We start from the raw sequence: 25008 nt of genomic DNA, 5'->3' as shown, positions 1-25008 counted from the left end.
TGAGGCAATAGCCCCGCCTCTCCCCACCTCTGCTGCTCACCCCCACGTCAAAGTAAACTGCATCCTGAATTCAGATTATTTATCTTTCTCTCGCGAGTGAAGTCTAATCTGACAGGACGGAGACACGCAGCTCTGCCCACCTGCAGCTCCTCCCGCTGCAGCAAAACACACACTTCAAGTCAGATCATCACCCTTAGCTATTTTAATTACCTCTCAAACTCCCTAAACTAGTTATAAATATGTTTATTTTTTACTGTCGGCCGGGTCACTCATTACTGGATCAGCTGCTGCATGAGACAGACACTGGCGCTGTCCGAAGAGAAGGAGGAAAAAGAGAGGCTCCGTGTATTTTATCATTATATTATATAGAGTCGTTATTCATTTGTTTTAAAGCTCAATAAATAACAAAGAAGACCTTTGACCGGCACTTTTATAATTTTGTCCGGAAGATTTAAACTTTAATACACGCTGACTGGCGAAAAACTCTGCCCGGTTCCCTCGGCCCCCACCGCGGAGAATAAACAGAAGGGCAACCATGACAACCATGCTTCTTCGCTGCTTTTGTGGAGGAAGTTACAGCGCCACGTAGAGGCTCCTGCATATGTACTGCAGCTTCTCCAGCGGTTGGAGCTAAACGGAGCGGTCTCGTGTGGGCAGACACTATCCGGATAATTATTGCATGTGGACGGAAGCCGTTTGCGATTGCGTTTGCGTTAATCCTATGCGTTTAGCCGTTTTCGTCCTCGTGGGGCCGCAGCCTAAGTAGAAGAATAAAGAATATAAATGATACATATTCATGCATATGTGGGTGGAATAATACAAAAACGTAAATTAGCTAAAGGGCAAAAACAACTCTATAATAAATACTGTATACATATATATAAAAAAAAAATAGCTGCGAAGTATCCATGATGTCAAAGGTGGAGGACATCGGATATTTCATACAATCTGGAGGAAGAAATGATGCAACTGTGGAAGAATATGTAAGGTTCTTTGGATAAAAAGCATCAGCTAAATGTATCTTTTGTACCATACTGTATGTCGGTGCAATTCCACTTCCTATTTTCCACTCTTTTTAAATCATGAGGTTTGAGAAAGAGAGACAGAAAGTGAGAACAAAAAAAAGAAAGGAGAAGTACAAGCGTTGGATGTTCTGCCAACACATCCTCACTCCCAGGTCGGCCTATGTTGACGTTATGTCAAGTCCCCTGCTGGCTTTTTCCAACGCAAGGGGGGGGGCCTTAGAGTCCATTTTCAACGCAAGGGGGGGGCCCTTAGCGTCCATTTTCAGCTTTCCGGGATGTCCATATGCTTCTATGGACGCTAATGGAAGCACGGCATTCGTTTGTGTCGACTGCCCTTAAAGGCAATGAGAGCGTCCATTCTCACTGGATAACGGAGAATTGTACACCCGGAAGTAAGTATTCCCCTTACTGACGATTGATTTTACAGTGATATCTGCACTACTCATCGACTAAAAAACACCAGATTATCCTTGTTAATTACACAACATTGATTGGTTTAAATTGTGTGCAATGCTTTTGTATTTTTCCCCTTCGATTCGGAGAAACAAATCTTTTTCCGGAGTAAAGGATGGCAGAAGACACTACACTACCCAGAATCCCCAGCTATCGTTTGGACTACACCATGTGCTCTGTTTGACAAACCCCGTGATAGTCCTCAAGCTCTGTGATTGGAGAGTGTGCTCCGAGGGTTACCGAGCCTCGAACAGCACTTGAAATGAGATGGAACCACGGCAGACTGTTCAAAACTGGATTTGAACGGGTCCACCGCGTCGTCGTCCCCCACCCAGTCCCCAGAACTACACATGCTGGCTATTCTGTTTCGCAACATGTTCTCTATATGGCACGTCTCTACTGGGAGTTGTAGTTTTAAAAGATGTTTTCGTATTTCCCATAATAAGAAGTTGCCAGTATTAAACTGTGTACATCCCTGGAGGTTTAGGGGATAGGAAACACTCACATTTAACATATAATTAATAAATGGGTGAAAATTGCTCGTGCCCATAATGGGCAGCATTAATATATATACCCACATGCCAGCTAAGGTCAGAAGAGCTTTATTTAACAGCTGGTCTTATGTGTGTGCCCCCTGTTGTTAATTGATAACATTACATTACATTACATTAATTGATAAGCCTGAAACATGCACATGTCAAGGTTCAGAGGCACATTTTGTAAATATGGCAGTAGCCATCGATCAGCTTAAGATAAGATATACTTTATTGATCCCAAGTTGGAACATTTGCGTTACATCAGCATGTGTAACAGTTGTAATGCAGTGGTGTTTATTTGTAAATCATTTAGTATAATCACACAAATTCTGTGTTTTATATTCAACAATTCTGTGTTCTTTATTTATTGATTGTTCAATACCTGACAAGGCCGGAGATGAAATATCTACATACATCTTATAAGAGTATAATACATTATGTATAATATCAGTTAAAATAAGTTAACATAGTTAACATTGCTGGAGGTATGCACACATATTGATAGATGTCTTGTAATGCACTGTTGAGGAACCTGCGACCCAAGTTTTTCATTCAGTGCATAACTACACCATAGTTGTGTAGGCCTATATGATATGTCAATAAACCTTAGAAAATCTTGAAATCTTGAACGGGATGTGAAAAATAGTAATTATATACAGTCTTTAATTAACTATTAGTAGAGAATAACGAGTAATGAATATACTTTATAAGGATCCTATTAATATCTAATAATAAAAATAATGAAATTCAATAACATGCTTTAACCACTAGGTGTCCCTTTATATCAGCTGTGCACCTTTATGGTGTAAATACAGCCTATCTACCAATTGGATCAAATATAAAAGTGAGCCGAATTAGTGTTGATACTGCAAGGAGACGTATTGTGTGAAAAGAAATGTAAGATGTTGTTTAATGGCTGATATATTTATGATCCACGTCACGTTTTCAGTTCCTCATGTTTGTCTAGAGGTCTTCTCATCAGGGCTCTATAAATACAGAACTACGGCAGATATGTAATATTTAATGCAGCCGAACCGTGTATTATAATGCCGGTATGTGATGACTTTCAAAGAGAAAATAAACCAACCCACTGTTATAATCACACTCTCGACCTTGTTCTGATTTATGGTATTGAAATTGAGCAACTATTAGTCGAACCGCATAATCCTGCTTTATCCGACCATTTCTTAGTAACTTTTGAAGTACTGTTACTAGACTACAAAGCATTAGTCAAAAGCTCTTGCAGCAGAAACCTATCTGTTAGTGCTATAGCCACATTTAAGGAAGAGATTCAACCAATACTTAACTCGATAGCATGTCTGCATGTAGGGGAGGAAACTTATACAAAATGTACACCACCCCAAATTGATCATGTTGTTGATAGTGCTATAGATGCGCTGCGAATAAAATTAGATTATGTTGCTCCTTTGAAAAAGAAGAAAATAAAACAACATAGATTAGCTCCATGGCATAATGCCGAAACCCGCAAAATAAAGCAAAAGTCTAGACAACTTGAAAGGATATGGCGTTCCACTAAACTTGAAGAATCTCGTTTAATTTGGCATATTACTCTCAATGAATATAAGAAAGCACTGCGTAAAGCGAGAGCAGCCTACTACTCTTCATTAATAGATGAGAATAAGAATAATGCAAGATTTCTTTTCAGCACTGTAGCCAGGCTGACAGAGAGCCACAGCTCGATTGAGCCTTCTATTCCCTTAGCACTCAGTAGTAATGATTTTATGTGCTTTTTTAACGATAAAATTGTTACTCTTAGAAACAAAATTAATGACCTCTTGCCTTCGACCAGTATAGTGTTATCAACAGCTCCCGAAATCGTAAGTTCTAATATTACACTAGATAGTAAACTAGAATGCTTTTCAGCCATTAACCTTGAACAATTACATTCAATGATTCTCTCTTCTAAACCATCAACGTGTATGTTAGACCCAATTCCAACTAAGCTGTTGAAGGAAGTTTTTCCATTAATTAGCACTTCTTTATTAAATATTATGAATATGTCTTTATTATCAGGCTATGTTCCACAATCATTCAAAGTAGCAGTGATAAAACCGCTTCTTAAAAAAGCACAACCTCGATCCAGAGGTTTTAGCCAACTATAGACCTATTTCTAATCTTCCGTTCCTCTCAAAATTCTTGAGAAAGCGGTCGCAAAACAGTTGTGTGATTACTTAAAAAACAATGATTTATTTGAAGATTTTCAGTCTGGCTTTAGAACACATCATAGCACAGAGACAGCTCTGGTTAAAGTCACAAATGATATTCTAATAGCCTCAGACAAGGGACTTGTCTCTATTCTTGTTTTGCTCGATCTTAGTGCTGCATTTGATACTATCGACCATGATATCCTATTGCAAAGACTAGAGCACTTAGTTGGCATACAGGGAACTGCTTTAGGCTGGTTTAGGTCCTATCTATCTGAACGCTCTCAGTTTGTACGTGTTAACGATGAATCTTCCACGCAAACCAAAGTTAGCCATGGAGTGCCACAGGGCTCAGTGCTCGGACCTATTTTGTTCACATTATATATGCTTCCGTTAGGCAATATTATAAGGAATCATTCTGTAAACTTTCATTGTTATGCGGATGATACTCAACTATATTTATCAATCAAGCCTGATGAAATTAATCATCTAAATAAAATTCAAGACTGCCTTAAGGACTTAAAACGTGGATGACCTTAAACTTTTTGATGTTAAACACGACCAAAACTGAAGTTATTGTACTTGGCCCGAAGAATCTACGAAACAAATTATCTAAAGACATACTAACTATGGATGGCATTAATTGGCCTCCAGTGAGACTGTAAGGAATCTTGGTGTTATATTTGATCAGGATTTATCCTTTAAACGCCCACATAAAATCAATTTCAAGGACCGCCTACTTCCATCTACGTAACATTGCAAAAATCAGGCATATCTTGCCTCAAAACGATGCAGAGAAACTAGTCCATGCATTTGTTACTTCTAGGCTGGATTATTGTAACTCTTTATTATCAGGGAGTACCAAGAAGTCAATCAAGTCGCTTCAGCTGATTCAAAATGCTGCGGCTCGTGTGCTAACCAGAGTTAGGAAAAGGGACCACATTACTCCTGTTCTGGCTGCCTTACACTGGCTCCCTATAGAACACAGGATAGAATTTAAAATTCTTCTTCTCGCCTACAAAGCCCTTAATGGGCAGGCGCCATCTTACCTTAAAGAACTCATTATACCCTACTGTCCTACTAGGGCATTGCGTTCCAAGAATGCAGGGTTGTTGGTTGTTCCTAGAATCTTTAAAAGTACAATGGGAGCCAGAGCCTTTTCTTATCAAGCTCCACATTTGTGGAATCAGCTTCCAGTTTGTGTTCGGGCGGCAGACACCCTATCCGTTTTTAAGAGTGCGCTTAAGACCTTCCTTTTTGATAAAGCTTATAGTTAGGGCTGATTAGATTCAGCCCCTAGTTTTGCTGATATAGGCTTAGTTTGTCGGGGGCACATCTTACTTCTTCCTTCTCTCTGTCTATACCCGTGTACACTCATGTCCGATTAACCCAGCTTCCCCAAATGTCTTTCTTTTTGGTGTCTATATACGCTGGGATCCGGAGTCATGGATGATCCTGCGGTCCTGTGTCCCTGGATCGCGAGCGCTGGATCTTGAGTCGTGGCTGTGGTCCTGGATCATAGGTCCTGGATGGATATCCTCGTGGATTCATCTTCCTATTATACACACATGCATTTCCAAACATTTGGACTACCTATGTTGCAAATGTATTATCTTTTCAATGTACACACGGCATCTATTGCACGTCTGTCCGTCCTGGGAGAGGGATCCCTCCTCTGTTGCTCTCCCTGAGGTTTCTCCCATTTTTCCCTTTAAACTGGGTTTTCTTTGGAAGTTTTTCCTTGTACGATGTGAGGGTCTAAGGACAGAGGGTGTCGTATTGTCATACTGATATTCTGTACACACTGTGAAGACCACTGAGACAAATGTAACATTTGTGATATTGGGCTATATAAATAAACATTGATTGATTGAGAAAAGCAAGCACACTCGGAATAAGGTATTATTTTATTTTTAAAAAAAGTTTTCGGTCTGTTTCCGGTATTTGTTAATGACGATGTGCTCTGAGATGTGAGACTGGAATTGCACAGGGGAAAATAACGTATCTTTAGATGCGGATTTTGTTAAACTAATATGTTTGCGCTGTGGACCAACACTATACATTGACGGGGAAGGGGGGGTGGGGGGTAGCAAATAAAGATAACACCATTAAACAGTTACACAACATAACAGAAATAATATCGATAGCAGCGTCCCTAGCAACCACCTTGGTAACAATAAAAACGTTGGACGCAATTTCCTGAAGTAATCTTCGTAATAACCAGCAAACTAAGATCATGTTACATTCCACTGCACACATCATCTGAAATAACAACTCATATTTCTCGCATAAAATAGGCATTTTCCACCGAGAAATAAAACGAAGTTCGGCCAGGTTTTTTTTTCTGCAGGGAGAAATTTGAAGATCACGTGACGTCAAACAGAGTTTATGGTGTAGTCCAAACGATAGCTGGGGATTCTGGGTAGTGTAGTGTCTTCTGCCATCCTTTACTCCGAAAAAAGATTGTTCTCCGAATCGAAGGGGGGAAAAATACAAAAGCATTGCACACAATTTAAACCAATCAATGTTGTGTAATTAACAAGGATAATCTGGTGTTTTTTAGTCGATGAGTAGTGCAGATATCACTGTAAAATCAATCGTCAGTAAGGGGAATACTTACTTCCGGTGTGTACAATTCTCCGTTATCCAATGGAAATGGACGCTCACATTGCCTTTAAGGGCAAGTCGACACAAACGATGCCGTGCTTCCATGAGCGTCCATAGAAGCATATGGACATCCCGGAAAAGCTGAAAATGGACACTAAGGGGCCCCCCCTTGCGTTGAAAATGGACTCTAAGGCCCCCCCCCCCTTGCGTTGGAAAAAGCCGGCAGGGGACTTGACATAACGTCAACATAGGCCGACCTGGGAGTGAGGATGTGTTGGTTCTGCATGACTGGGCAAACAGTTGCAGGGAGAAATCTCCTGCCATCAAACAACAACACTGAGGACAGAGCCAGGTAGGAGGACATCACAGTAAAAACCTGTTAGGAGCAACCATCCCTGATGTCAAATCCTCTCAAATGAAGGATGAGCCAGCACCTGTGCTTTGTTTACCCCCTCCCCCCTCCGTACCAAACACACTGTGGATTTCAAAAAACACCCATTCGACGACGCTACACCTTTCCATGGAAGTGTGACATTCCCCCCAGAGGGACGCAGCATCTGGGTCAGAAAAATGGGTGACCACATGAGTGTTTGAGGGGGGGAGCAAACAGAATCCACACACACTCTCCTCACAAAGGCGCCTTATCACGCTTCCTCTGTCTCTCTCTTCCTGTTTTCACTACCTCTCCGCCTCTCGCCCTGTTCCTCTCTCTCTTGCCGTTGTTCCTTTTTCCCCTCACGCAGAAAACAGGCACCCCTCCCAACCATCCTCCTCTCTCTCTCTGTAGAGCAAGCAGACCCCGCTGGCTCGCCTCGCGTGAAGTAATCCCTATGACAGCGCGGCTCCATGTGTGTTATGTTGTGGGCTGGTTTGAGCCTAATACTACAGAACCGGCTGACCCTGGTCCAGCTCTGGACACCCGGCCCGCCCCTGCCCTGCTGGGCCTGGCCCGGTCCGGCACAGCTTGGCCCACAACATGGCACCACATTTACTGCACATCAGCGCTGTGTTTTTCTGAGACTTTACATTCACAGTCGGGAGTAGAAAACAAACAACCAACTAAAGTTTTTATGATGTAAATCAATCGTAATAAAGTGGTATTGACCGATGGACATGAGGCCAAGTTCAAACATCAAGGTCGAGCATTGCAGTTTATTAAACACTCAATTAAAATAATCTCAAAACAACATGTAAGCATATCGTAAAGAGATGCAATATATCCGGTCCCTGGCATTATTCCCAAGCCGCCATTTGTAGAACTCTTATCTCATTCAGAGTCTCACAAAAACATATTTGATTTATGCTTCTGGTGAAATGAGATGAAACTAGACGTGGTATTTTCGCTGACCTTTATTTGCAGGTACACCTTAGATGCTGTAATATTAAAGCTTCCATCACTCGATCATTCAAGTCCTTCCTAAGCTTTCCACAAATATCCAGCAAATGGTTGGACCACCATCTTAATTAACCTTCTATGGTATGATGTTGCCTCCAGGCAACATACCCATTTTTTGCCTTTTACATTCACACAATACATCTCAAATTATGATGCAATACTTTAAACCAGGAAGGAACCAATAGTAGTGTTTGAATTTGTCCCATGACTCTCTGGTGGCCAATTTGAAGACCCTGTTTGCGCCTTTCCCACAAGGATCAGCTCAGCCATTTCTCTCCAAGAAATGTGTCTAAAAACGTCATTTCCTGCGCATTTCTTGTCTGGAATGTTTCACAATAATAGGTGAGTAAACCTTCTTTTCTAATAGTTTAATATACTTAATTTGCTAATTAGGTAATGGAAACTTGTTAAAATGCAAATGTTGCCTGAGGCAACATCGTACCATTATGGTCAATTGTAAATGTTGCCTTGAGGCAACACCGTACCATTATGATTCACCATGATATTGGGGTATTGTGTGTTTAGGTATAAACTGTTCAAAAGCATACATCATAGATCTCTACAATTTAACCAAGATACATTTGATGTTAAAGCCAACCCAACGATCTGTGCAAAGATGGGATAAGAAAAAGAAAGAAACATTGCAGGTTACCGCCCAAGTGTCGTGCATGCATACAATAAAAGTATGGGAGGAGTGGATCTTCTAGACTCGCTGATTGCTCTCTACAGAACAAAGACCAGGTCAAGGAAGTGGCATCACAAAATCGTGTTGCACATGATGTATTTCACTCTAGTGAATGTGTGGCTCTTGTACCGCAGGGACTGCAAGGACTGCAAGGACTGCGGCATCCCCAAGAAAGAAATGTACAGCCTGCTGAAATTCAAAGCTGAAGTTGCAAGTTGTCTTTGCAACGAGAGGAAAGTCTTGAAAAAGGGGGAGACCATCTCATAATGTTGACAGAGACCTGGCTGAGAAGAAGCACAGAGGTTCTTCCTCATCAGTGCCATCAACACATGTGCATCAAGACCACACTGACCATTGGCCTGTGTGGGTGGAGAAAAAGGGCCGGTGCAAATACCCTGGCTGTAAGGGTGAAAGTGCAGTGATCAAAGTGTGTCACGTACCTGTGCTTCACTGCTGACAATAACTGCTTCATGAACTTCCACAAGCAGTGAGTCTATTTTGTCAAATGGCTCAATAAAGTTTGATGAAAGATGCCCAGGCTCTTCGCGTATTTATTCCTAAAGGTTGTTTCACAATGGTACAATGTGCCTGCAGGCAACATTCAGACATGTAATCTTGTTAAATATAAAAATAAAGATTTTCACATTTGAATTGGCATGCAATTTAACCTGTTGAGGCTATTTAGTATTTGTGTTTTAAATACATTTTGTTCAAATTTGAAACAATAACTCTCTTTTTCATAACTTACCATTGCCTCAAGGCAACGCAACACCCATGGAAAATGCTCTAAATACCCATCATTCCTGGTATTAATCCAAGGTCATAGAGAACTCTGGACCTGGAATTGTTTTGTCTTCTTTGACAGGTAGTTCCAAACAGATGTCACATGATTCTTTAAAAAAATAAAATGTTCTACTACCATTCTATACTTTATTCATGAAAATCAACAGGTGTGATTGATGTCCCAGCTACAGAGCTTTGATCCCTTCCTACTATCTTGCAGGTGTTTCGGCCCGACCAGTCTCCGTAGAGACGGCCCGGTCCAGAGGATCATGCCCAGGAAGAAGCAGTGCAGACAGGCATGTCTCAGTGAGGAGCACTCCCTAAGGAGGCGCTGACAGATCCTGCTCCACATACCTGCACATCTCAGCCCTCTCCTCCCCATAGGAGGCTTGTGGCTGAAGACACAGGCAGGGAGCTGCTGATTAAAATGCATCTCTCTGTTTATTATGATTTATGCATGTTTCACTGAGCCAGGAACGAAACAAGAGAGGAGAGACAGCTTCATTAGTGCATATTGTGTGTATGTGTGTGGTATGCCTGTTTTGTGTGCTCTATGTGTGTGTGTGTTGTGTGTGTGTGTGTGTGTGTGTGGTGTGTGTGTGTGTGTGTGTGGTGTGTGTGTGTGTGTGTGTGTGTGTAGTTGTGTGTGTGTGTGTGTGTGTGTGTGTGTGTGTGTGTGTGTGTGTGTGTGTGTGTGTGTGGTGTGTGTGTGTGTGGTGTGTGTGGGTGTGTGTGTGTGTGTGTGTGTGTGTGTGTGTGTGTGTGTGTGTGTGTGTGTGTGTTGTGTGTGTGTGTGTGTTGTACATGTGTGTGTCTAACTGGCAGGTGGGGGATAGTTAAAATTATGATTGTACGTGAGCTTCATTAGAATGTTTGGCATACTGGGCAAAATCGTCTGTCTTCACAAAACACCTGCATTTCACTGAAAAACAACAACAATTGAAATCCTAAATTATCAGGCGAGCACAGGCCATCGTCATTAACATGCGGCAGACACTTTCGCTAACTTTTAACTTGATTACCCATTTCCGCCTCTTTTGTTTACCCTTCAAATGGGATCGGCCTCTCCTTGCACTTTGTCTAAGCCAAACACTGATGGCAGGCGAGAAATGATAACAAATATTAGCACATGGCGAGCGCGTCAACGAAAAACGTGTTGAATAAGAGCAAAACACGGGCTCTGATATCTCATGCATTCGAATTCAAACAGATGCTGCAGCTGCCGATCATATGTTGCCTATTTCAGCTGAATGTAAAAAGCGTAATAATATGGAGCATAAAAAGAGCATAAAGTGGTGAATGCAAATTAATATACACAATTAAGTTCCACAAATGTTCCAGTTTTAACAGGCTGACAATGATGACTAATGATTTGTTATTTCCACTGACAATAGCTCATATTTCTACAGATATCAAACCTTCTCTCGGCAGTATTTTTGCATTAAAAAAACATTTAAAATGGGGCTGTAATAGTCTGATTATGTGCAGGAGTTAAACCCTTTTTTTCTAATTAGAATAATCGTGCCAGTTACATTATCAAGTTTACTGCACTGCTCCACCAGCAGGAAGTGGGACGAATAAAACTGCATCCATAATACTCGCCTATTGTGTTTTAGGGCAGCATCCAAAAGCAGCACCAGGGTCATTTCAGGCTACGCCATTGTTCAAGTCGACCTGCCAAGACAGCCTTGTGAGTAATTCCAAGACATGACACAGCAGAATAGCCTCATTGTCCCCCTTGGAGTCCCACATACCATCTAATGTACCTTGATTACTTCTTGTGTCTGTGTAGCATGACCAGTGTGTCACATGATGTGATGCTAAGTGACACAGCCTGTGCATTTCGCCCTTTAGACATCTTGCCTCTCTCTCTCTGCCTCGGTAATCTTTGGAATCTTCATATCTTTGGAATCTCATGTACCCATCGGCCATGATTTCTGAATGCTGACAACACTACACTGCTGACATGTGAAGCTTTCAAAGTCGCTCCTAAACCCAAAGGAATCCGTTATTTTCCTTAGAGTCAGGCTGGGGAGAATATTTTATAAAGAAGTGGAAGAAGTACTCTGAAGTAACAATTAGAAATACAATCATCTTGAGTTAAAGTCCTGAAGTCAAAATGTTAACTAAGTAGAAGTAAAGAAGTATTGATTAGCCAAATGTACTATAGTATCCAAAAAGAGAAGTACTCAGTATGCAGAATGGCTCTATTCACAGTGTTATGGAATATAAATACACATTTTCATCAGCAAACTATCAATTACATGTTTTTCAATGTTGAGAAAATGTTTTGCCTCCAAAATGTAGTCAAGAACTATATGTAGCATAGTGTTGAGTACATGCAACGTGGAGCACTACCACAAAGGCCTTACTGTAGTTCAGGAACAATTATGACCATGGAAGATTTGTTTTGTCTTTATTACAACTACACATTTATATAATCTGGCTTGTATTTTTTATCAGCCTGGTCTCGAACAATGGCAAAAAAGGAAAACATATTATTTTCTCTAAGCCTTGGTTTTGACATAGCACAATTACTTTTCTAAGGGTTTGAGGTCAAAGTCTGAGACAATGTCCATTTACGCAGAAGGCATGGTGGATTGAGTTGCTATTTGGATATATTTCGTTCACACGTTTTAGAATATCTAGAGGTACTAAGTTGCACGCAAGTGGATAAACCATCAAAACCAGTTTTTTTAACAACTTATCCTCGAAACCAAGCTCAACATGTTTCAATGTGATCCAATCCAGTTCCTATAAATCCCCTAAAACCTGCTCCTCTGTTGAACAGCTCCTGTTGGGGGACAAATGGCAGCGTCTTGGAGAAGAAGCTCTCCATTTGCAACCATGTCAAGTGTAGCCCCCATTAAAACATGTTCTTTTTCCATTTAATAGGTTTTGGAGCCTCCTCGATTTCCTGCTTTTAAATAAGAGCATCTTGTTGTTGTCATTCGCAAGAAACACTGTGACATCGCCCTAACTTGAGGCCACGAATCAAACGGAGCAACCTCTGTCATTCTCTTCAATTGTGTTTACAATTTAATGACCTATTTGTGTTTGTTGTTTCCGGCGAGTGCTTGCTGCCCTCTCTTTCTATCTCCGTCTCTTTCTGTCTTTGTATCTCTCGTTCCCTCACACGTTCAGACAGCAAAAGGTCAATGCCCATTGGCTACATTGGGGGGGGGGGGGGGGGCACTGAGTGATGTAAAGGGAGGGGGGGGGGTGTCATGGTAACGTACAGAGATGGGCAAGGTACGCAGGAGGCTTTTTGTGCCAAACACCAAGGCCAGGACACAAGCAGGGATCAAAAGACTCGAGTGCTCGTCGGAGGAAGTGCACCGGACTTGGCTTTGCTTTTTTTTTGTGGTTTTGCTTTAATTGACTGGAGGTTTACTGGCCTGGAAAATGCGAGGGGTGGGATTCAGCCAGTGAAGCAGATCTGTATGTTAGAAACAGACAGAGAGAGTCAGTGTGAGCAGCTCTGTTATGTCTGTGAGCCTACATTCTGCTGAGCTTGGCTTCATATTAATAAAAGAGGGATTACTAAAGTCTGCAGGCTCCTCTCTGGCCCCCCTCCAGCCGAGAGCCAAGCGTGGGTTCACTCCCCCCCAACCCGTCTGCCTCCCCCCTGCCTTCCTTTGCTCCTTTTTTCTTACTCTGCTCAGCATGCTCATCACGTGTGTTCCATTCAAAAAAAGAAGAAGAAGAAAAAAAACACTCTCATCTGCCTTTCTTCCTGTCGGTCTCTGTTCCATTTCTCTCCACTCTCCCTCTAAGTACAGGAGGGGGAAAAAAACACCAAAACACAGATACATTATTTAGATTTCTCTCCCCAAAGAGGGAAGAAAAATGTTTGACTCTGCAGTTTGAAAGAAAGGAAAAAGGAGGGAAGGGGGAGTGAGAAATAAAAATTGCATTAAATACAAGATTCCGCAATCAGCGCGCGATATGAAGAATTAATCTTATCTTACACCGGCACACACGGCCAAGTAGGAGAGCGCCTCCAAAGACTTCAAGATGACAACGGGACGAATTCTCCTTTCCATTACGCCGCCATTCAGCCATTGTGGCAGCCGACACCTGGCGATAAGCGGGCGTATTGTTGCCGTTGACAATGTCATTATGGGACAGTAAACAAGTGTTGCAGCGGAGGGTCGGGATAAACCAGGCAGGGCCAGAAAAGTCACCAAGACAATCTGGAATGAAAGGATGCAAGACCCCTCGGGAGAGATAAGATTCCTCTTCTTTTCCTTCTTCATCTATCTCCTTTTCTCTCTCGCCAAAGCCAAGGACGGGCATACGCTTAGAACAAAGCCCCGACACTGCCTCGTAATCAACTCCTCTGTACTCCAACAGCAGCAACACAATCTTCCCTGGAGGTCATCCACGGGAAGAGGCTTAGGAGGCAGAGCGGCGGCAGGATCATGGGCTATTAAGATGGGAAAATAGGATGACATTCACCCGGCCCATCCCCCTTTTATTCCGTCTCGAAAACATAATGTATATGTACAAACATGAAGAGAGACTGCAGGCAGATTGATGCAGGTGTTTGAGTAGATGAAGCTGTAATAGCTTTTCGTGCAATCTGGGTCTTAGTCCACGTCAAATCACGAGTGTTCCTAAACAAACAGGACGTCATCTAAAGTAACAACCCATTTGTCTTATGAACACGTAAACATTCAAGGTGACTGGCTATGCATATCCTAATGGTGTGGTATGGTTATTCTGTTTTTTACAGGACACGTATAAACGTATGTTTTTAGAGTCTCAGATATGTCTGAAAGAATTCAACAAATTCAAGTCAAGATTAGGTGAAATACATTTGGTAAATTATTTGAATTAGGGTCAATAGAGTAAATCTAATCTTGTGTGTGAAAGAATAAGGTAAAGTCATAAACTTATATCACAACATCTTGACTTAAATTTCCTTTTTGTTAGACGTATCTGAGCCTCTAAAGACATAAGGCAATACCTATAAAAAAACGACATAGCATAGTATGTGTTTTATACATACAGAAAAACATAGCTTACTTATTCTTAGATTTCCCTTGCACCATTGTTCAATAGCACTAGTTCTTTACGTCTTGATTATATGTTGCACTGTTGTCAAGGCCAGGTACGATTTTCATTGTCAACAACCACCTGTGGCTTTTGTGCAATAAAACCTTTGAATCTTGAATCTTTCAATCCTAAATCAACAAGTGGATGACAATTGATCCCAGTAAACCAATCTGTATTTCCACCTTCTTTTTTATTGCACTTGGCAACAATAACCCTGTTCAATTTAAGCCCTACTGTGACATTTTAGCACCTGTCGTACATCTTGCAGTCCTCTTTCTGAACTGGGTCTTAAGACAAAGTCAAAGTATCTACGCATGCCAATTTGATCTGATAGCAGTTCTATCTTTTCTCAAGTTTTCCCTATGGCCAGAGATTGCCTTAGCTCATCTGTATTGAATGGAGTTCTGAATTGGCGGAGAAAGGGTACTTTATGTGGATTTGTCATATAATACCCAGTCCATTTCACCATGTTGGTATCAGCACTGATACTGCAAATTGGATCAGTGCATCCCTACTATAACCTTTGCTGAACATAAGACCACAAATAGTCTTTTAAATGGATATTTACTTTCAAAACCAAACGAAGTGTCATCAAGTAATATTCCAGCACCAGACACTTTTTACGCTGCTATGGACAATCTTGCACTAATGTACATTCCCAAAGATATTGAAGTGTATTTTGTATATATTGATTGTTGTGTTTGTATCTTAATGTGTGCATATGTATACATATGTCTGTTGATTGTGTATATATAGGATATACATATTTTATACATATTCGTATTTTTGTATTCGGAATTGTGGGAAACGGTATTTCGATCTCTCTATCTGTACACACAAACTGAAAGATTGACAATAAAGTTGACTTTGATAATCACAATAATCATGTTTAGTACCAGCAACTATATATTCAGGTAAGAATCAGAAGAAGAATGTACCTTATAATACTCAAAACTCAAACACCAAAAACAAAAGTATTAAAGGGTCTTTGGTTGGTTAAAGTTGTTTAGAAAAAAACCCCATCATAAGATTCTTTAGAGCTCTTAAGCTATTTCTGGCAACCTTTTTATATGCCTCCAATTCTAAATCAAACAACTGTATCATCCATCATCAGACATTACTATATATCAGGCTACCTGACACTCTCTCTGACTGTAAGCACTCCATCACAGCAGGTCGGTGGAGCATGGTGGTGGCAGGAGTGGTCCTGTTCCATTTGCAGACATTAGCACAGGGACATTAATTTGTCCACTTCCATTAGGTGGGAAAGCAGCCTTCATGGTGGCTCAATTATCCCTTAACAAAAAGAAAAATACACAAACAAACGATGCCATCTGAATAATAAGTGCTGCATTAGTGTGCATCGTAAGGATGCATACGTGAGCATGTATTGTTCGACTATGTGAGGAGGAGCGTCTGGGGTCAGGTGAGGGTCTTCCTCACAGGCTGATGGCTCATTAAGGTGAAATGTGAAGTGTCCATTTTCTACATCCAACATTCAGCACTGAATTAGAGAGTGACACGAGAAGGAAAGAAAAGTATGGAAAGAGAAAGAGATGAAGGGAGGACGAGAGATAGACGTCGCTGTTGTTGTGGTTAGACTCGCAGTCTTCCTCCTGCACCCCTCTTTTGTGGAGACTTCGACTTCATTAGAATTATAATGAACATCAGCAGAGCTCGGTGAAATATTTTTGGCTCCTTGCAAATAAATGAATACACAAGCAAATCAATTTGAATCTGCCTATTATGCCTGTTTTCTGGGTCGTATGCAACATGCATAATGGGCCACACTATAGGCTCACAGCACCGTATGTTGCTAAGATAATAAGCTAGAATTAGAGGAGCGTTTGTCATCATTCCCAACATCGGTACATGTTGCAAAATCAGTTACGTATTCACGATGTCGGCGAATGAGAGACACATCAGAGCATTATAGTGGTAATGTTAACACTACAGTGGAGTCTTGTGGAATGTTTCGTGTGTGTGTGTGTGTGTGTGTGTGTGTGTGTGTGTGTGTGTGTGCGTGTGTGTGTGTGTTTGGCAGTCGTGCTCTACCGGTGTGATGATGTTGCTGTGTAGTGAGACTCGCTAATTGGCTCACCTGTCTCTCAGCCATCTGGAGCCTCTCGAAAAAGAGGCACAAAAAAAAAAGGAAACGTCACACTGAGTTCCCCTAACAGCGCACACACACACACACACACACACACACACACACACACACACACACACACACACACACACACACACACACACACACCACACACACACACACACACACACACACACACACGCACGCACACACACACACAAACACGTGTGCATATGTTACTAAATACAGCAAAAGACACATGTGGATACGTGCAAACGAGAAAATGTAAATGAAGCGGAGCAAGAGCGAATCTAAAGATATCTCCGTGTCTTGTTATCGGAGGGTTTTTGCTCGCAGAAGTGAATTAAAAAACAAAAATAACCATTGTGGTTCTTTATGCCGAGCTGTATGGTAATCATGCTTTTTAAATTGAGGCGATAATTATTAATTATGGCAGCAACAATGTTTCTGCCGGGGTAGAAGTCGGTGGTAAGTGCGAGCACGCAATCAGGACAGAATTACGACGCATGTACAATAATAACAAGTGATGTATTATAAATAAATGGTGGTATTGTTTGAGGAAAGCTCTGGAATGTGGAGAAGACACACCCACGACTTCAGCTTCCCCCAACCTCGAGAGCATCAGCTGGAAGAGAACACACTCCGCTATCCCAGAAGACCCTGGGGCATGCCAGTGTGTGTGTGGGTGTGTGTGTGTGTGTGTGTGTGTGTGTGGTGTGTGTGTGTGTGTGTGTGTGTGTTGTGTGTGTGTGTGTGGTGTGTGTGTGTGTGTGTGTGGTGTGTGTGTGTGTGTGTGTGTGTGTGTGTGTGTGTGTGTGTGTGTGTGTGTGTGTGTGTGTGTGTGTGTGTGTGTGTGTGTGTGTGTGTGTGTGTGTACTGATGGTGGTATGGATGACACTGTTGTCATACCGAAGGGTGGAGGATGTGACAAAGTGTGTGTATGTTTGTGGGTTGATTTACTGCCTATGTCAACTGAACAAAGAGGTCAGGATGTGGAGCTGATAACCATGGTAACCTCTGTCACTGCTGCTAGTGTTTAAAATGTGGGTTATCATTTTGTATATGAAACAAAACTGTAGTAGGAATTCATGAATAAATAATAATCAGATAATGAATAAGAAATGATGCAATGAAGGAGAAAATTGCTGTTAACAAAATGAGAACATGATAATAAAAGCATTATGAGGATTAATGCTGTCATTATCATTTAATACAAACTATAAAATAGCTGTATAAAATGCAATAATTAACGGAAATATATATAAATGTATTTAATATCATAAATAAAAGCTTTATAATATAATTGGATAAAAGCACAATTATATTATTATATTTATGATAAAATAATAATAACACATGTTATGAAAGTGATAATGACCATTATTTCTGTAATGGAATAACCTACAACAGCATGGTCTTAGAGACAGTACTGTGTGTGTGGGTGTGTGTGTGTGTGTGTGTGTGTGTGTGTGTGTGTGTGTGTGTGTGTGTGTGTGTGTGTGTGTGTGTGTGTGTGTGTGTGTGTGTGTGTGTGTGTGTGTGTGTGTGGTGTGTGTGTGTGTGTGTGTGTGTGTGTGTGTGTGTGTGTGTGTGTGTGTGTGTGTGTGTGTGTGTGTGTGTGTGAAAGAGACAGAGTGTGTGAAATAGTTTTTTATTCTCTCAGCACCCACTGTGTTCCAGGTCAATGGTCTGAATCACACACAAAGAGGTAAGCCCCTCCCGAGCCACTACATGTTCACCTGCCACCCGGTGTGTGTGTGTGTGTGTGTGTGTGTGTGTGTGTGTGTGTGTGTGTGTGTGTGTGTGTGTGTGTGTGTGTGTGTGTGTGTGTGTGTGTGTGTGTGAGTGTGTGTGTGTGTGTGTTTGTGTGTGTGTGTGTTTGTGTGTGTGTGTGTGTGTGTGTGTGTGTGTGTGTGTGTGTGTGTGTGTGTGTGTGTGTGTGTGTGTGTGTGTGTGTGTGTGTGTGTGTGTGTGTGTGTTTAACAATGTCTACAAACAAAACCTGTGTCACTCAGACAGACAGAGGGAAAGGACATATTGTGAACAGTGAGGGAAGAGAAGATTTCTGAAGCTCTCTGCAGAAATCCCCCCCGACCTCCAGTCCCTCCCCATCATTAGCAGCTCTTCATAATTCATGTGTTTGTATGAAACATTGATGAACACCATGCACAGCCTCTCACAATTAAAACCCCTGTGAGAATTGTATCCCACTTGTCCCTGCTGCGAGTGTGGAAGTGCACAGAAAGACAGAGGGGGGCGGGGGGGACTTCCTAAAGGGTCAATTCACACACATTGTATATTCTATCACCTCGAGTACACGTTGATAGTTAGGGTTTACCTATTCAGGTTTTGGGAAATCCATCTATTGTTTTTCTTTCACCAGCTACAAACAAACACTTCCATGCCTGATTCTTTGTGTACATTTGGCAGAGATAGCAAAAGTACACACATCCTTTACTCAAGTGGAAGTACAGATACTCGTGTTTAGAAATACTCTGGTAAAAGTAGAAGTACTGACTAAACTTCTTTACTCAAGTAAAAGTAAAGGAGTATGGGCTTCGAAATGCACTTACGTAAAAAGTACCCATAACTACCAACTGTTTTAAAGAGTAACTGACCTCCCTTTATATTAATAGAACAATCGTGTCATTGTTAGCTAATGAACGTTTTGATGCTGAACAACGGCAAACATGACAACGTTTTCATTGGTCCAGGACCAGGAAGTGATGGATACACTGATTGTGTTCAAATCAATAGGCACGCAATGACTCTAAATAATAATGATCACGCCACCAAACAGATTAAGTAACCAGCCTGTTTGGAAAATGTAAGAAGTAGAAAGCACAGGTATTTTATATTAAGAAGTCAAAGTAAAAAGTCGTCAGGCAAAATAAGAAGCGGAGTAAAGTACTGAAACCAGACAAATGTACTTAAGTACAGTAAAGAAGTATTTGTACTCCACTACTTCCCACCTCTGTATACGTTGATAGTTGGTTTACCTGTTCAGGTTCAGTGATATCCATCTACTGTATTTGTTTTCTGTCACCACTAAAAACAAACACTTCCATGCCTGTTTCCTTGTAAAAGAGACCAAGAGAAAATGTGGTGATGTTAAAAACACTTTCCTTTCGCAATACACTTTAACCGTCATCTGCAAGAAGTTGCCTCAAGACAAAGATGGTCTAATTTTTCATAATCAAGGCCGTGCAATCATCATCAGTGTGTTTGTGTGGAAGTCTGCCTCATTCTCCTGATTGAAAGAACGCATGAGTCATCATGTTTTGCCATAAATTGGTGCCAAACGATCAGATTCCTCCTTGCTGTCAAAATGACGGTGCATTTTTTTTGTTGCTAGCTGTTCTGACTTGGAGTGGTTTTTTTGGAGAGCGGCCTCTCAACGGACATTTCCTCACTGGGGGATCAATTAGAGCTGAGGAAGGGAGCCATTAACAATGATAACTGTCACTGTGAGCAGAGAGAATACTCCAGCCAGTGTCTTGTGTCTTCTGCAGTGCATCCTCTCATAAATATTCAGATGTGGGAATACGGAGGGGGCGGGGTTTAGGAACGGCGCACCGAGGAGTCTCCGTGGTAGGGGGGACCGCTGTTGTCATGTGGCAACCGGGGAGGCAATAACGGACGCAGTGTACCGGGACGCCACATTGTGCGAATCCCTGTAATTATAGTGTCTTCTGTCTATGTGTGTGTGGCTGTACACAGTAAGAGTGTGTGTGTGTGTGTGTGTGTGTGTGTGTGTGTGTGTGTGTGTGTGTGTGTGTGTGTGTGTGTGTGTGTGTGTGTGTGTGTGTGTGTGTGTGTGTGTGTGTGTGTGTGTGTGTGTGTGTGTGTGTGAGTGTACGCCTCGCACACACACAGCCCTCGTGCCAAAGAAGAACTTGAGGCCTTTTGAGAACCGTTGTATCTCTTCCACTCATGAGCTGATGCTTTTCATACGCTAATCAAAGCTTGTGTACGCCAATTTCTGTAGCCTATTTCTTTTTTCGCGCGAGGGCGGTATACGTGCCTGTGCCCCCCGTCTCAGGAGGTCATGTCAGAGGCAATAGTGGGTTTGCGGCTCATAATGACCAACGCTGAAAGGCATCCGCGGAGCTATACGCTTGCCAATTATCAGCTGTGTGCCTTCAAAGAACATTATCAGCACAGAGACCTGCAATTATACACACACTTGCACGCACACATTCAAATACACACCCTTTATCACCCCTGTATCCGCTTTCTCCTCCCAAACTGTCTCTTTTTCTCCTGATTGCTGTGTTGTTGCCCTTTTAAAAAAAACTCTATTTAATTTTTGTCCTCCTCTTTTCACCGCTGGACTCCTTTTCTCCCGCTCTACGACTCCCAGGACTCTCTTTTCCTCCATCTCCACTCCATCTTTCCCGCCTGTTTTCATTTCCTGTCCTCCATTTATCCACCCCCATCCTCCAAATTCCAACCCCATCCTCTCTTGCAGTTCCCTTGTTGCCACTTTTCCTATCCCTCACTCTCCATTTCCCCTTCTTCCTCTTCCTCCTCCTTATCCGCCGCCTCTTCCTTTTCCTGGCCCAAAACAGACACTTAAATAACGAGCCGGGTGTCAGTCAAACCGCCAGAGAGCTTCATTAGAGGAGGAGAGAGCAGAGGATCAAATTATACGCCCAGTTCTCTTTTGTGTGATTGTGTGTGTGTGTGTGTGTGTGTGTGTGTGTGTGTGTGTGGTGTGTGTGTGTGTGTGTGTGTGTGTGTGTGTGTGTGTGTGTGTGTGTGTGTGTGTGTGTGTGTGTGTGTGTGTGTGTGTGTGTGTGTGTGTGTGTGTGTGTGTGTGTGTGTGTGTGTGTGTGTGTGTGTGTGTGTGTGTGTGTGTGTGTGTGTGTGTTTGCTGGGGATTGTGGGGTGTCTGAGATGGTGGTGGTTGTGATAGTGGTGAAGGCAGAGAGGAAGTAAACACCCGCTCAGAAATGACGCAGCTGTGTGGCGGATTAGAGTCTAACACACATCACTTGTGTGTGTGTGGGGGGGGGGGGTGTGTGTGTGTGTACTCATTTGCCAGTCACAGCCTCGCCTGTTTTCTCCAATCAGAGAGAAAAACAAAAGCTAACTATTTTGCCTAATTATTCACAGCCACAGACATCGTCTCTTTCTTCTTCCTGCCGTGTTTTTGCTTCCTTTCCTCCGGCATCTCGTTCAGTGCCGGATTTCGTTTTTTGATCTTGGCTGATTTACCTGCTGCGTTTTGCCTGTGAATACCATCACAGCAGCTTTAGTCTGACTATATATAGGGGTTTTATTATTTCAAATCAATGTCTTTCAATTATCTTATGAGATATAGAGGTGCAGACAGTCGTATAATTGATCATCATAGCACAACAATACATCCCTTTTCTTACTGCACTACCAAAATAACTTATTTAGAGGTTAAAATAATAAAAAAAACGTCATAAATAAAAAGTAAAAGATAAGTCTATATAGCCATTGAGTTACTTAAAGGACTACATCAGTAGTCAATCAAGATTCACCCCATTAAAATCACATATTCTCTACATTAGAGCATTTTCTAAAAATACAGAACGTTTTTTTGTAAATGGATTTCTTAACATTTGCCATTAGACTCAGTTCATTTCATTACAGAATGCAAATCTGTTCGTAGAGACTCATTGGCTCAACATGGATAATCCATCACTGTGAACTTTTTGTCATCTTTGTCTTGTTTTTGTTTGCCGCCTCGTCGAAGAGAACCAATTCATAACTTTCTTCCTTACACGTTAATGTTTGTCTGCTTTTATTTCCTGATAACATGGTTTGTAAATGCAGTTCAGCCATTGTCTCTCAATTTTTGGATAGAAGATATACTTCAACTTATAACTCATTTATTATAATGTGGTACAATACCTGAAGCATCATGTAACCACTGTAGTGTATATGTACTTTAAATAGATGCAATTTTACTCTCAAACAACACAAAAAACTGCTGAATATAAGCGATTCTACGCATCCCAAATACGCCTATTGCAACTAAACTACTCATACATAGCAGAAGAACACATTATAACTTCATATTTATGCCAGTATTAAAAATATTACCATGTATGCGAAATATTGCATTCTTCCAAGGGTCCGATCAACAAATAAAACACAAACAAACAAATAATAAAGGTTAATGACCATACCTCACTGCTGATGCATTACGGATCCTATAAATGTTTATGAGGTTCTATCATTAGGTCCTTTGGTAGATAACCAGTCATTAGCATTTGCAGGTGCGGATCTAACTAGCTGTATTATTTAACGATTGTTGCAACAGAACGCATTAACCCTATCCGTTTTTAAGAGTGCGCTTAAGACCTTCCTTTTTGATAAAGCTTATAGTTAGGGCTGATTCAGCCCCTAGTTTTGCTGATATAGGCTTAGTTTGTCGGGGGACATCTTACTTCTTCCTTCTCTCTGTCTATACCTGTGTACTCTCATGTTCCGATTAACCCAGCTTCCCCAAATGTCTTTCTTTTTGGTGTCTATATACGCTGGGATCCGGAGTCATGGATGATCCTGCGGTCCTGTGTCCTGGATCGCGAGCCCTGGATCGCGAGTCGTGGCTGTGGTCCTGGATCATCGGTCCTGGATGGATATCCTCGTGGATTCATCTTCCTATTATACACACATGCATTTCCAAACATTTGGACTACCTATGTTGCAAATGTATTATTGTTTCAATTTACACACGGCATCTATTGCACGTCTGTCCGTCCTGGGAGAGGGATCCCTCCTCTGTTGCTCTCCCTGAGGTTTCTCCCATTTTTCCCTTTAAACTGGGTTTTCTCTGGAAGTTTTTCCTTGTACGATGTGAGGGTCTAAGGACAGAGGGTGTCGTATTGTCATACTGATATTCTGTACACACTGTGAAGACCACTGAGACAAATGTAACATTTGTGATATTGGGCTATATAAATAAACATTGATTGATTATCTCTGATAATAATCTGGATCATGAAACATTATAGGTGCTACATAATTCAGTGTCTTCATATGATGGTAAATGATTCGAGCAGGTAAAAAGTGTTCGAACCTTCTATCTCTATCAATGTTGGATGGAATGGGAGTGCATTGATGGTTTTCAGGGCAGGATATTCATGCTGTTAACTATGCCCCAGATGAGGAATAGGTACTGCTATTTTAAGATCGGACCTTATTTAAACCTTCTCCCCCCTTGCTTGATCTGTCGCCCCATCGCCAAAGGGTTTAGTTTAATGACTCTCCTCGGTCGTAGATCTGAGCCGTGTCAAATCTCTCATTTCCAATTTCCCTTTTTCTCAACTCTCTTTATTTCTGTCATTGTCTACGTACAATGTAGTATCATCCTTATGCTATCCTTTCACATGCCCCAAAACCAAACAAGACCGCCAACACCACTCCAGTGTCTGAGTTATCAAAGATGTAGTCAGTGTTTGGTCCGAATGTATGCCCCATGGAGGACAGGCCAATAGAAAGAGAAGTGAGGGGTAAAACTGGTAAAAAGGAAAGAAAAAGGAATAAAAGATGTAGAACAGTACCTTTGAATCGGCCCGGAGAGGTCGCTAGCGTCCTGCCTGCAAGACAAGAAGAAAGTGATGTATTAATACTTGAAAAAATACACAGATATTGATACAAAATAAATAAAATACAAGTCATATAAAACATGATGAAAAAAAAAAATTAGTTTTGAAAAATTCAAAAAGCATCAACTATTAACTTTGCCTCAACAGAGCAGGCAAACATAATTGCAGACTCTTCACACCCTGGACACTTCCTGTTTGCTCTTCTGCCCTCCGGTAGACGCTACAGGTCAATTCAATCAAGGACTACCCCAGAGCCATACGAGAACTGAACACCGTCAAACGCTGAACTGAACAGTTACAACTTGCAACTGCACTACTTTTTAATAGTTGTATTAACGTATTAACTGATCGACATCAGCGATGCAAAATATCATCCCTGTGTTTTTTATATTGTAAACTGTATTTAAGTAATGTGCGGGCATGTATGCATGTTGGTATGGATGTGTGAGCATATGTGTATGTGTGTATATGTTTATATAGATATATATTTATTCGTTTTATGTGGAAATGCATATATATATTATATATATATTAACCAAGGTCAGCCTTTCATTCCCACTAACAAGACATTTAAGGTTTCCCTGTATGCTGATGACATTCT

General features: G+C 41.5%; 1 protein-coding gene across 8 annotated transcripts in view; it reads right to left on the bottom strand.

The window, feature by feature from the left end:
• celf2 (cugbp, Elav-like family member 2) overlaps positions 1 to 25008 on the bottom strand; it is a 238387-nt gene that overhangs the window by 167736 nt on the left and 45643 nt on the right. For all 8 annotated transcript variants that reach the window (XM_034075080.2, XM_034075079.1, XM_034075081.2 and 5 more), the window contains exon 2: positions 24363 to 24398. In XM_034075080.2, coding sequence (XP_033930971.1) covers positions 24363 to 24398 — 36 coding nt within the window. The remainder of the gene's footprint in view (positions 1 to 24362; positions 24399 to 25008) is intronic.

The sequence above is a fragment of the Pseudochaenichthys georgianus genome, chromosome 23 (genome assembly GCF_902827115.2).
Source record: "Pseudochaenichthys georgianus chromosome 23, fPseGeo1.2, whole genome shotgun sequence".
Taxonomy (NCBI): domain Eukaryota; kingdom Metazoa; phylum Chordata; class Actinopteri; order Perciformes; family Channichthyidae; genus Pseudochaenichthys; species Pseudochaenichthys georgianus.
The sequence above is the reverse complement of the archived record's forward strand: the minus strand, read 5'-3'. Positions and strand labels throughout refer to the sequence as shown.